Below are 12,235 nucleotides of genomic sequence, written 5' to 3'. Positions count from 1 at the left end.
CAGTTTTTTACATGATTTCAAATACTTAAAAAAATATATATATATATATCATGTTCAGGGATAGTTTGTAAAATAAACAGTCAATATCAAATAAATATATACATATATAAAAAATGTTAAACCGATGCTTCCAATGCAGTGGACATTTAAAACGCATTGAATTAAATTTGGAGTTTTTCTTTGTGTGCACTACAGACAGAACCCAGCATTTTGTATTTTTCCACCACTGGAACAGAATTTAGGTCTAATGGGGAAAAAAAACACATCAAATACTAGTTTATCCCTGTCTGGTGCTGGTTATCCAGCGCTCAAAACACTATTGACCAACATGATTAATCGAATATTCGTCCACTAACACTCGAATATCAAAATAAATCGTTAATCGAGTTCACGTCCACAGCACGTATTATATGTTTATTGTTAATATAATTGAGTTTTTAGACTCCTCCCATTCCCATTTCCACTCCTTCTGCTGCTGTTTCTGTTGTTGTATAGTGGCCAGTCTCGCGCTGCTGTCTCGAGCGCACGGTCTCGGCGTCTGAGCACGAGCGCGTGTGTTTTATGGTCTCCGCCCCCCCCCCCCCCCTCTCTCATTCCCTCTCTCTCTCGCTCTCTCTCTCGCTCTCGCTCTCTCCATCCCTCCACTCCTCGCGCGCACTGGCGCGGGTGTTTTACTCCCCTCCTCGCGCATCTACTCGGATTGTGTGCGCGCGCTCCGTCTCTGTCACTCTGAGAGTCTCGTGAGGACTAACGGCGCGGGCCGGACTCCGGGGTGAGCGGCGGTTTGTTTGTATGGGATGCGCGCGCTCGGTCCCGGGCACGGGCTGCGCAGTGATGGCTCGCGGCTCCTGCACGCGCTCCGTCGCGGCGTTGCTGCTGCTAAAGCTGATGCTGCTGCTAAGTTCCGCCACAGCTGCCAGAGGAGGTGAGTACTGCGGGATAGTGCACGCGCGCGCGCGCGCACACACACACAACATACACACAACACACACACACACACACTACGTGCTCTGTGAAGTGAGAAAGTTCGTGCAGTGGATTTAAACGGCGTTTGTGTGTGCTGCGGTTAGGGCGCGAGACCTGCTCGCGTACTGGTGTGTGATTGAGCGGCGCGTGTGTGTGTGTTAATCCGCATCGAGCGCGCGGTGCAGATGCAACAGGCAGCGCGAGCTCCTGAAACGACACGAAGCTTTAAGCATGTTCACCCAACAACAGTATTTCTCTCTCTCTCTCTCTCTCTCTCTCTCTCTCTCTCTCTCTCTCTCTCTCTTTCTCTCTCTCTCTCTCTCTCTCTCTCTCTCTCTCTCTCTCTCTCTCTCTCTCTCTTTCTCTCTCTCTCTTTCATTCTGTCTCTCTCTCATTCTCTCTCCCATTTATTCATGTTTCTCATTCTGTATCTCTCTCTCCATCAGTCTCTTTGTCAGTATCTCTATTCGCCTTATTTATCTGTTTGTCTCTCTGTCTCTCTCTCTCTATGTCTCTATCTCTTATAATCTCTCCATCAGTCTTTCTCATTCATTCTTTGATTTCTCTTTCTCTCTCTGTCCATCTTTCTCCCTCACTCATTCTGTCTCTCTTTTTCCCATTCTGTCTCTCTTTCCATCATTCTATCTCTCTCTCATTCTGTCTGTCTCTTTCTCATTGTCTCTCTTAGGCTCTCTCTTCCCTTGATTCATCTGTTTCTCATTTTGTATCTCATTCTCTCTCTGTCTGTGGAGCCCTTGCCCATCATCTCTATCTCTTTTCATCTGTTCATTAGTCTTCCTCGTTCACCTCACACTTTAATTTTGTCTCTCAGTCTCTTTCACTCATTTCTTTATCTGTATCTCATTCACTCTCTCTTTATTTCTATTCATCTCTCTTATTCTGTTTTCTCTGTCTTTCTCTCCCCTTATTTTATCTGTTTTTAATTCTGTATCTCTTTCTCTCTCTCAATCAGTGTAACGGTTGCTCATCATTGATCTCTCTATCCCTTTATCTCTCAAAATCCCTCCATCAGTCCTTCTTGCTCATCCTTCCACATCTATCTCTCTCTCTGTCTCATTCTTTCTCTCTCATGCTCTTCATCTGTATCTCATTCTATGTGTCTCTCCCAATCTCCTCTCTTCATCCCTGTCTCATTCTGTCTCTCTGTCAGTGTAGCACTTGCTCATCATTTGTCTCTCTCTATCAGAGATCGATCTATTCTTCTTCTTTCTCTCTCTTTCTCTTGCCATTAGTTTTTTCTTGTTATCAGTCTTTATATCCACCAGTCTGTCTCTCTCCATCATTATCTCTCTTGTTCTACTCATTCTATCTCTCATTCTCTCTCTTTCAGTCTATTTCTTTCCATCCGCCTACCCCTTGCTTGTAAGGGATCTATCTATCTTTCCATCAGTCTCTCTCCTCTCTTCATCTGTCTCACATTTTGCCCGCCCTGTCTTTCATTCTCTCCAACTGTCACTCATTCTATGTCTTTCTCTTCTCTTTTATGGTTTTCATCCTGTCTTTCTTCCTGTTCATTAGTCCCCCCTTCATCATTCTTCCCATCTCTCTCTTTCTTTCTCCCTTTGTCTCTCTGACATTATCTATCTTTCCATCCATGTATTTGTCTCTTTTGCTCTCTCAATTATCTCTTTTTCTCTCTCTAGCTTTTGAAATATCTATCAGTTCATCACTCCATTCTTTTCATCTGTTTCTCATTTTGTCTCTTTTTCTCGATCCTTTTGTCCCTCTCATCAGTATCTCTTTCTTTTCTCTTTCTCCCTCAATCAGTCTTCATCTGTCTGTAATTCTCTTTTCCTATTTTAGCCCTTTTTATTTCTTTAGTCTCTATTTGACTTTCAATCATTCTCTCTCTTCTTTTTCTTTCTCTACTTATATCAGCCGCTCTTTCTTTCTTTCTTTCTTTCTTTCTTTCTTTCTTTCTCTTCCTTTTTCTCTTTTTATAAGTGTCTATAACCACTACAATTCACAAAGCTTTTTACCAACACAATCCTCAATGACAGCAATAGCAGTGAAAAAAGAGAGTAACCATAAACAAATACAATAAAAGAAGTGACGGGGTGTATGCACTTTTTTTACCCAATGTTTTATGGAATTCTGTTTGCAGTGTTTTGGTAATTTTAGGAAGTTAAAGCAGAATATCATCACCATTAAACAGTAGAAGAAAAATGTTTCAGATATAAAAAGTGTAACAAACACATTTTCAGGTGCAAAAACCACGTCATATTTTGAGCAGCACTTGGCATATCTGCACTATAGTCAGTGACCAATCATTATTACAGTGTGTGTAAAAAAAACTAGCGCAGTTATATTACCGTACTGTAGCGCAGTAACATAACAAAAACGACAGGTTCAGGTTCATTTTTACACTCTTTTTTAAAAAAAAGAATGAATGAAATCAAGCTTGCTGTATCACTTATCATACTTTTCATGCCTGGTATCAGTTTCCTACCTCTGCGTAAACTGACTGGTTTTACAGCTGAAAGATACAAGCTATACAGGGCTAGCATTAGCATTTTTTGTTTGTTGTTGTTTACCTAAAGATCAACTGATTTTGTGTAAATTTCTCTTGTGTGATTTGAGCAGCCGTGCTGAGGTATATTCATGAGTGGAATAGCCCTTTTGAAGTAAATGTAAGATGGCATAATCAAGGCTGAGATGCATGTATGATTAGAGTGACACAGCTAGCTAAGGTAGCTAGCTAAAAGTGACTAGAGTAGAATTTATGATTAGAGGAGCACTGCTAAGTAAATAGCATAGCTGAAGAAAATTGATTAGTATGATTAGAAAACCACTGCTGAGGTAAATATATGACCACAATTGCACTGCTGAGATGCATGTATGATTAGAATGAAACTTCTGATGTAGCTGGCTAAATGTGTGACTAAAGTAGAATTTAAGATTGGAGCAGCACTGCTGAGGTAAATCTATTGTGCTTTCTGGTTAAAAAAAATAAATTGAAGTAAACTGATTTGTATGATTAGAACAGCACTGCTGAGGTAAATGTATGACAACAATTGCAGTGCTGAGATGCATGTATGATTAGAATGACACTTCTGAGGTAGATAGCTTATTACCTATCTAAACATGTGACTAGAATAAAGTTTATGAGGTAAATGTATTGTGATTTTTGGTTAAAATGTGTTTTTCTGAGGTAGCTAGCTAAATGTGTGATTTGAATAGCATGGCTAAAGTAAATTGACTAGTATGATTAGAATAGCACTGCTGAGGTAAATGTATAACTATAATTGCACTGCTGAGATGCATGTATGGTTAGAATGACAGTGTTGAGGTACCTAGCTAACTGGCTGGCTAAATGTGAGACTAAAGTAGAATTTAGATTTAGATTAGCACTGCTGAGGTAAATGTATTGTGCTTTTAGGTAAAATGTGTTCTGCTGAGGTAAATGTATTGTGCATTTTGGTAAAATGTGTTCTGCTGAGGTAAATATATTGCGCTTTTTGGTAAAATTGTGTTCTCTTGAGCTAAATGCATTGTACTTTTTGGTAAAAATATGTTCTGCTGAGGTAAATATATTGTGCTTTTTGGTAAACATGTTTCCTGCTGAGGTAAATGTATTGTGCAGTTTGGTAAAAATGTGTTCTGCTGAGGTAAATGTATTGTACATTTTGGTAAAAATGTGTTTTGCTGAGGTAAATATATTGCGCTTTTTGGTAAAAATATGTTCTGCTGAGGTAAATATATTGTGCTTTTTGGTAAAATTGTGTTCTGTTGAGGTAGCTAGCTAAATGTGTGACTTAGAGTAGCACTGCTGAGGTAAATGCAATTGTAGTTTTCTTGTTGCTTTTGTTTAAAAAGCAAGAGACAAATACAGACTGTGTTTTTTTTATTGGTAAAAATAGGGGCAAATTTATTTAAACCCTGTAAAAAAATTTCACCTTGTTGCATCAATAGCATAAAAATGTGATAATGTGGGACTTTGACTCTTTAATGCTAAAATGCTAACTAGTTTACTGGCTGGCTAAATTTATGATTAGAGTAGCACTGCTGAGGTAAATGTATTGTGCTTTTTGGTGGAAGTGTGTTCTGCTGAGGTAGCTAGGTCTGAGTGTGACTTGAGTAGAATGGCTACAGTAAATTTATTAGCATGATTAGAATAGCACTGCTGAGGTAAATGTATGACTAAAATGGCATTGCTGAGATGCATGTCTGATGATAAGAATAAAACTTCTAAGGTAGTTAGGTAACTGGCTGGCTAAATGTGTGACTAAAGTAGAACTTTTTGATAAAAATGGGTTTAGCTGAATTTAGACTATATATTTTTTGTGAATAATGTTACTTAGTATTTGGTATTTAGTATTTCCTTATTTTTGTCTTGTTGCATCAATAGCATAAAGACGTGAAAATGTGGGATATGGGCTCTTTAATGCCAGAAAACTCAATTCCATTAACTCCACATTCCATAATTGCATTCGGCATCTCCTGCTCTCCATTTCGCATCCATCTGATACAGTGACGTGTTGATATCTGAAGACAGCTGCGCAGCTGATAACCCTCCGGGACTGTCGAGCAGAGAAAACTCACACGTTTCCGTATGCAAATGAGACAGATCGTTGGATATATAGGAACATAGCGTATGATTTAAGAAGGATTAGACTGAAACATCATTCCCGTATGAATGAATGCGATCGGGAGCGGGTTACAATGAGCGGCCGTAATTGCTGCATCATCCTCCGGTCTTCCCCGCGCACGGCTGACTTTGACCTTTTGACCTCTGTTTAACTTCACCAATCCCTCACAATGAGACATTTGCAAGTCGATGAGCGGATTAGCCCTGAGGATTTGACCCCCCCTCCCTTTGCCGCTCTTTTTCCAAACTATGGAAATCAGTTTGAACTTGCCCGGCGTTTATAATTAATGACTAATATTCATCGGCGATAGTCAGAGGATGTCACGCGAGACATGCCGGCGCTTCTAGGAAAGTTCTGTGGACCTTCGAGACCGTTTGGTCTTGTTTCCAGTGCATGAAGGGCGTATATATTGAATTTTCCAATTTATGGACTAAAAAATATATATATGATAATAATATTGTTCAGCTGTGTGTTCAAATGTTTTTGCCACTGTTCCTTTAAAAATACAATATTCTAGATGTAGTATTTTCCTATAGGTTTGTTTACTTTAATTACTTTACAATCATACAGCTGTTTATGAAACCCTTACATCATGCCACTATTGTTAATTAATATTAAAATTTCAATATGCGTAGACTCATAAAATAATCAGAATGTATCATCGGATATTAAGGAAACATGTCGAGTTCAAGCACTGGCAGCTCTTGTCAGCAGAGCTTCGGACAGTATTTTCTTATGTGAACTTGTGCTTTACAACATAGTAATCTGTGTGGAGTTGTGGCCTCAGAATGTGTTCTTGCTGCCATTCACCCAGTTCCATTTCCACTCCATTACCTGGGTTGCCAGGTATATACAGAAGTGAATGCAAACCATGCAGGCACGTAACAGTATTAGATGTTATCCTAGTACAAAACTGTTGTCATCTGACGTCATGACCAACATTCAACCTGAAATCAACATCTATTGATATTGGTGGCCAGCTGGGAACATGTGTGCTGCAGCCATGGAAACAGGTAAGCTGGCTGTATTTCTGCTGAACAGGTAATCAATGAGCTTCAGGAAGGTTGCTAACCATAACTGGGTAATTTAACATCACCACTAGCGTAGTAGAGACGGTGTATTCACTGATCAGCTAGAGAGTAAGATTTATTGTTGTTTGACACTTTATGTCAATCTGGCAACCCGCATGAACTTTGCATCTGAGGAAAAGGGGGTGCGGCACACATTTCACACACTCGCTTGCATTTATTATTGATTGTTCCTTTAATTATTGGAAACATTCAGTGGACACTGTGATCGAGAGATCACTGGTTCGAATCCCGTTCATTTAGCTTACTATCAGCAATTGGCCTCGCTGCACTTTCCTCCAAGCGTGCTGGCTACTTTTGCATGCTACATCAGCAGCAGTTCGAAAACTTTATATGTATCGGAGGAGGCATGCACTAGTCTTCACCCTCCTGGTGTGTTGGGTCATTACTAGTGATAGGTGGAGTCCTAATAAGTGGGTTGGGTAATTGGCTGTGTAAATTAGGGACTTAGAAAATGACTTAAATGTAAAGATTAAAAAGACAAGAAAAAAGTCTACTTATTCTACCTTTAACACTTATATACTGTATGCAAATGAGCCCAGTCCTGATTGGCTAAACTGTGCCTGAGAAAAAAAAAACACTTCTAATAATTATAGCATGAATGGGCGAGGCTAAACTGTGAAATGACTGTGAAATTGGTATTAGGGACTACATTTCCCAGAAGGCATATTTAACAACTTTTTAAAGGAACCGTATTAAAAAAAAGAAATCCTGGAAGTCATTCCTTATTTACTGTGCCATTTAGACTGATATATTTAAATGAGCTCCACCCAGATTGGCTGAAATGTATGTGTATGTAATGGTACATACTCTAGGCTGATATCTGATATGTAATAACTAGCTGTTTTTATAGTGGATGGATAATTTGGGTTTATATAATGGGTAGGTATTAGCACTAGTGTAGCTCTCCACTCACTACTGAATGCACTGTTCTCCAGCAAGTGTAAAGGAAATTTATAGGGGATAGTTTTATATAGTTTCATAGGTTATAGGTTACGGTATGTGTTCATATTTCACAGTAAAATAGTTCCACACTGCAGACTCTATCTAAACTCTTATGTTTACCTTCTGAAAATTCTCCTCAGTTCTTCCTGCAGGTTAATAATGTTCAATAATGACACTATGAGGACACCGGGTGGTGATTTAGACTGTGGTCCGAACCAAGGTTCATGTGTTTGCTACATTGTATGTATTTGGTCTGCCTATTTTTGTTTTTTTTTACACTGCAGTTTAGGGAGCGCACCAAAGACCTTTGTGTGATACTCCTACATAGTTTCATCATCACTTACGTATCGATGCGTTTTCCTTAACTTGACGCTGATTGGTTTTAGAAGGACATGCGTCTGACTTTGGCGTGTTAATAATTCAGCGGGTGGTTCATTTGGTGGGAAGCCTTTCCAAGATAAGGATAAAATGAATGAACAGAATCATTTCATCTACATAGTAGTGCTGCTGCTATTGTGGTTTTTATACCAGCAGCAGCCGCAACTTCAGGCACAGTACTCTAGGTTAGTTCAACTTCACCAAACGAATGTTCTTGTCCTGAAGCAGCTGTATCCACGGCTCATTTTTCCTGCTTTTCTGGTTATTTTGAGAGGGTACTGACTGCAGCCTGCAGGGAGGCGGAGTAGGACGTCCAGTGCATCCAGCTCCGCCCACTTTGTTAGCGTCATGCCGTCCAGTCCCACTCACTTTGTCAGCATCATGTCTTAGCTCTGCCTCTGAACGAAAGTAAACAATGTACAGGGCAGTTATCGGACTTTAAATATAATGTGCCGCGTCGTCCGGCTCAAATACTGTGTTACACTACAAGCTTGTAAGACTGACATGGCGTGGCGTGGACAAAGTGGGTGGGACTGGACGCGCTGGACGTCCAACTCCGCCTTCCCGCAGACTGCAGTCAGTAGTAGATGGTTATTTTTCTTCTTCTGCTGCCGTTGTTGAGGAACCATTCAGAAAAGCGCTTTCACACTGCAGGCGAACCGGACCATGGTTCAGAAGATCCGGACCGAGACCACCTCTCTTGATCGGACCAAAACCTGGTCCTTTGGTCCGGACCGTTGTGCACGGCCCCTTTCACACCTGCTACTTTGGTTCGGACCAAACTGAAAAGTCCAAAAGTCCGGACCAAACGAGGCAGGTGTGAAAGCACCCTAAAACACATTTAGGCTCACTGTCTACAGTGTGTGTGTGTTTGTTTCTTGGGAATACGGGCTCTTTAAGAAATTAAACTGCCTGCAGGACTGTTTGTTGTCAACCTGCACACTGAAATAACTGATAAATTAACTTATATGGAAAAACGGATTTGGCTCTGAGCTGTTAGATCCAGGAGAGAGTGAAGTTTAGAAAATACAAGAAAAAAAGCAGACAGAATGTGGAGCTGATTGCTTAATATGTTGCCGTGTAGCAGAGTTGGGAAAGTTAGAAACAGGACAGGCCATACACACAGGAAATAGAGATGTAGTTCTTGGCATAAATAAACTCTGATTAATCGACTAATCAGAAAAATAATCATCAGATTAGTCGAGTACCAAAATAATATTTACTTGCAGCCCTAGTTTAAAATTGGAAATCTTTAGATTGGTTAAATACTTTCTGTGTTTCAGACAGGAAGTGTTGTAGGAAGTGAACTGTACTTTTTCAGCAAAGCTGCATTTAGTTCTGCTTCCACTGATCAATTTTTTTTATCAATCCATATTTTATGGATATTTTTGAGCACATCTGATATGAACTCAAGATCACTACTTTTCAACAATTGCTGATGTTTGCAGTTTACAGTGGTGAAAAAAAGTATTTGCCTTTCGGTTTTGAATTTGCATTTTTGTCATGCTTACATTTTTCAGATTATCAAAAAAGCTTTGATTTTTTTTTCCTTTAATAAATAAAATTATCATTTAAAAAGGGCTTTTTATATTTACTCAGGTTATCTTTGTTTGATATTAAAGTTAGTTTAATAATTGGAAAAAAATAACTATATAGAAAAAGCAAAAAAAAAAAAAGAAAGAAATCTGTAAAGGAGGAAAATATTTTTTACACCACTGCAAGTCTACACACTAAATATTAGAGGTGTAACAATACCCTGTTGATGACTTGATTCAATTCATGATACGGAGTTCATGATTTAAAGTTTCCAGATTTTTTTTTTCCTGAAGTGTAACAATGGGGGTGTAACGATGCACTCATTTTTTTATATATGTTTCAATGCCAAATGCCATATATATAAATGCTCCAATGCTCTATTTATTATTAAGTATTCTGAGTACTGTTTAAAACTTAAATAAGCTGCTGTGATCTTTAATTTCTAATTTAAATGATAAAGAGTGAAAGTATTATTGTATAAAATGTATAAGCTGAACAGTATATATTTTTGTGTATGTTTACTAAAGAATTGACATCTCTTGTGACTTTAATGTACTTAAATTAATCTGCTTTTCCAATTAAAATATTTTATTTTTTACTCTATTACATTATTTAAAAGATATTACTCCTTTTGGCTTGTAAAGGCAGGGTGGCTGATGTCAAAGTTCGTGACGCACAATGAGACCACCCTGTGCCTGACGCCAGCTGCCTGCTGCTACTGTTATTAAATATAAATACAAATGATATAGTCAACATCACTTAGTGCACAGCAGTTACTGAGAAGAAGCCACTTCAGAAATAACCTTTATTCCTGCAGATTAAAAAAAATCACAACCCAGATCTGCTCTAATTTAATGCTTTCTAATTGTTTGTCCATATCAGTAAATCTGATATTTTGTGCCTAAAAGGGTTAATGTAGCTAAAACACCCGTTCATGTGGAGGTAACTAGATATTTATCGCTATGAATGTGTGTGTAAGTGTGTGTGTGAGAGCATGTGTGTGTGCCTGCATGTATTTGTGTGTGCATTGGTGTGAGTGTGTGTGTGTGTGTGTGTTTGCATGGGATCTCCTGGGTGTTGGTTAATGGTGTGAATCAGTGTTTTGTGGTGAGCTCAGGGTCAGTGCTGAGGAAGACCACTTATCTCCAGTGCTCCAGTGTTCTTCAGTGAACCAAGAGAGAGAGACTGAGAGAGAGAGAAGAGAAAAACTGAGAGAGAGAGAGAGAGAGAGAGAGAGGAAGGAGAAAAACTGAGAGAGAGAGAGAAGAGAAAAACAGAGAGAGAGAGAGAGAGAGAGAGAGAGGGCAAGGAGAAAAACTGAGAGAGAGAGAGAGAGAGAGAGAGAGAGAGAAGAGAAAAACAGAGAGAGAGAGAGAGAGAGAGAGGAAGGAGAAAAACAGAGAGAGAGAGAGAGAGAGAGGAAGGAGAAAAACTGAGAGAGAGAGAGAAGAGAAAAACTGAGAGAGAGAGAAAGGAGAAAAACAGAGAGAGAGAGAGAGAGAAGAGAAAAACTGAGAGAGAGAGAGAGAGAGAGAGAAAGGAGAAAAACAGAGAGAGAGAGAGAGAGAAGAGAAAAACTGAGAGAGAAAAAGAGAGAGAGAGGAAGGAGAAAAACTGAGAGAGAGAGAGAGAAGAGAAAAACTGAGAGAGAGAGAAAGGAGAAAAACAGAGAGAGAGAGAGAGAGAGAGGAAGGAGAAAAACTGAGAGAGAGAGAGAAGAGAAAAACTGAGAGAGAGAGAAAGGAGAAAAACAGAGAGAGAGAGAGAGAGAAGAGAAAAACTGAGAGAGAGAGAGAGAGAGAAAGGAGAAAAACAGAGAGAGAGAGAGAGAGAAGAGAAAAACTGAGAGAGAAAAAGAGAGAGAGAGGAAGGAGAAAAACTGAGAGAGAGAGAGAGAAGAGAAAAACTGAGAGAGAGAGAAAGGAGAAAAACAGAGAGAGAGAGAGAGAGAGAGAAGAGAAAAACTGAGAGAGAAAAAGAGAGAGAGAGGAAGGAGAAAAACTGAGAGAGAGGAAGGAGAAAAACTGAGAGAGAGACAAGAAGCCCCTTCTTGGGCTCCCTAATTCCTTATAAGGGTGTTTTTTCCCGGCCGTGTCCCAATTCACTAGCTGGGGCAGCAGTAGTGTATTGGCCGCGACCCTGACGACACGTGTTTGATCCCGCGTGAGGAGCAGAGTGTTTATTTATTTATTTTTTCCTTTTTTCTTCTTGGGTTTACCTGCTTTGAGGTCAACTGTTCTGCACTAGGGTTCATCAACCCTCTGGGCTGGAGAGATACTAGTCTGTAGCACTCCATCCCGTTACACTTCTTTTTTCAAAACATTTATTTAAAGACAGGCGGAAGCTGGTGATTGGTCGTGACATTAGTGATCATTAGTAGCATTAAAGTCTCCTGGTAGAACTTTAGAATGCTAAAGCTTTCAATCTCTCGAAAAGCAAAAAACATTCCGAACATTCCACGGCATCGAAAGAAAAAATGTGAAGAAGTATTAAAAAAGGTCATTTGGGATAAAATTGAGCTTTGGCTCCACTGGTTGTTTCTCAGGTTGCGACAGGATGTTGCTAATCTATCTCTCTTGCCTCTCCGCCGCTCTCTGTCTCTCTCTCTGAAGCACAGAGAGCGCACTCTAATCCAGAGTGCTTCTGTAATTTTGTGTCTCGAGTGTTTTCCTGCGTTCCCTCTCCTCTCTTCCCATCTCCCGGTGGCCTCCT

General features: G+C 39.7%; 1 protein-coding gene across 2 annotated transcripts in view; it reads left to right on the top strand.

Moving 5' to 3' along the window:
- Nucleotides 1–598: 598 nt before the first annotated feature.
- Nucleotides 599–12,235, top strand: part of unc5da (unc-5 netrin receptor Da) — a 331,458-nt gene continuing 319,821 nt past the window's right edge. For both annotated transcript variants that reach the window (XM_022667152.2, XM_022667151.2), the window contains exon 1: nt 599–925. In XM_022667152.2, coding sequence (XP_022522873.2) covers nt 793–925 — 133 coding nt within the window. In that variant the 5' untranslated portion in view covers nt 599–792. The remainder of the gene's footprint in view (nt 926–12,235) is intronic.

Source organism: Astyanax mexicanus, chromosome 17 (genome assembly GCF_023375975.1).
Source record: "Astyanax mexicanus isolate ESR-SI-001 chromosome 17, AstMex3_surface, whole genome shotgun sequence".
Taxonomy (NCBI): Eukaryota; Metazoa; Chordata; class Actinopteri; order Characiformes; family Acestrorhamphidae; genus Astyanax; species Astyanax mexicanus.
Note: the sequence above shows the minus strand (reverse complement) of the source record. Positions and strands in the feature narration are given on the sequence as shown.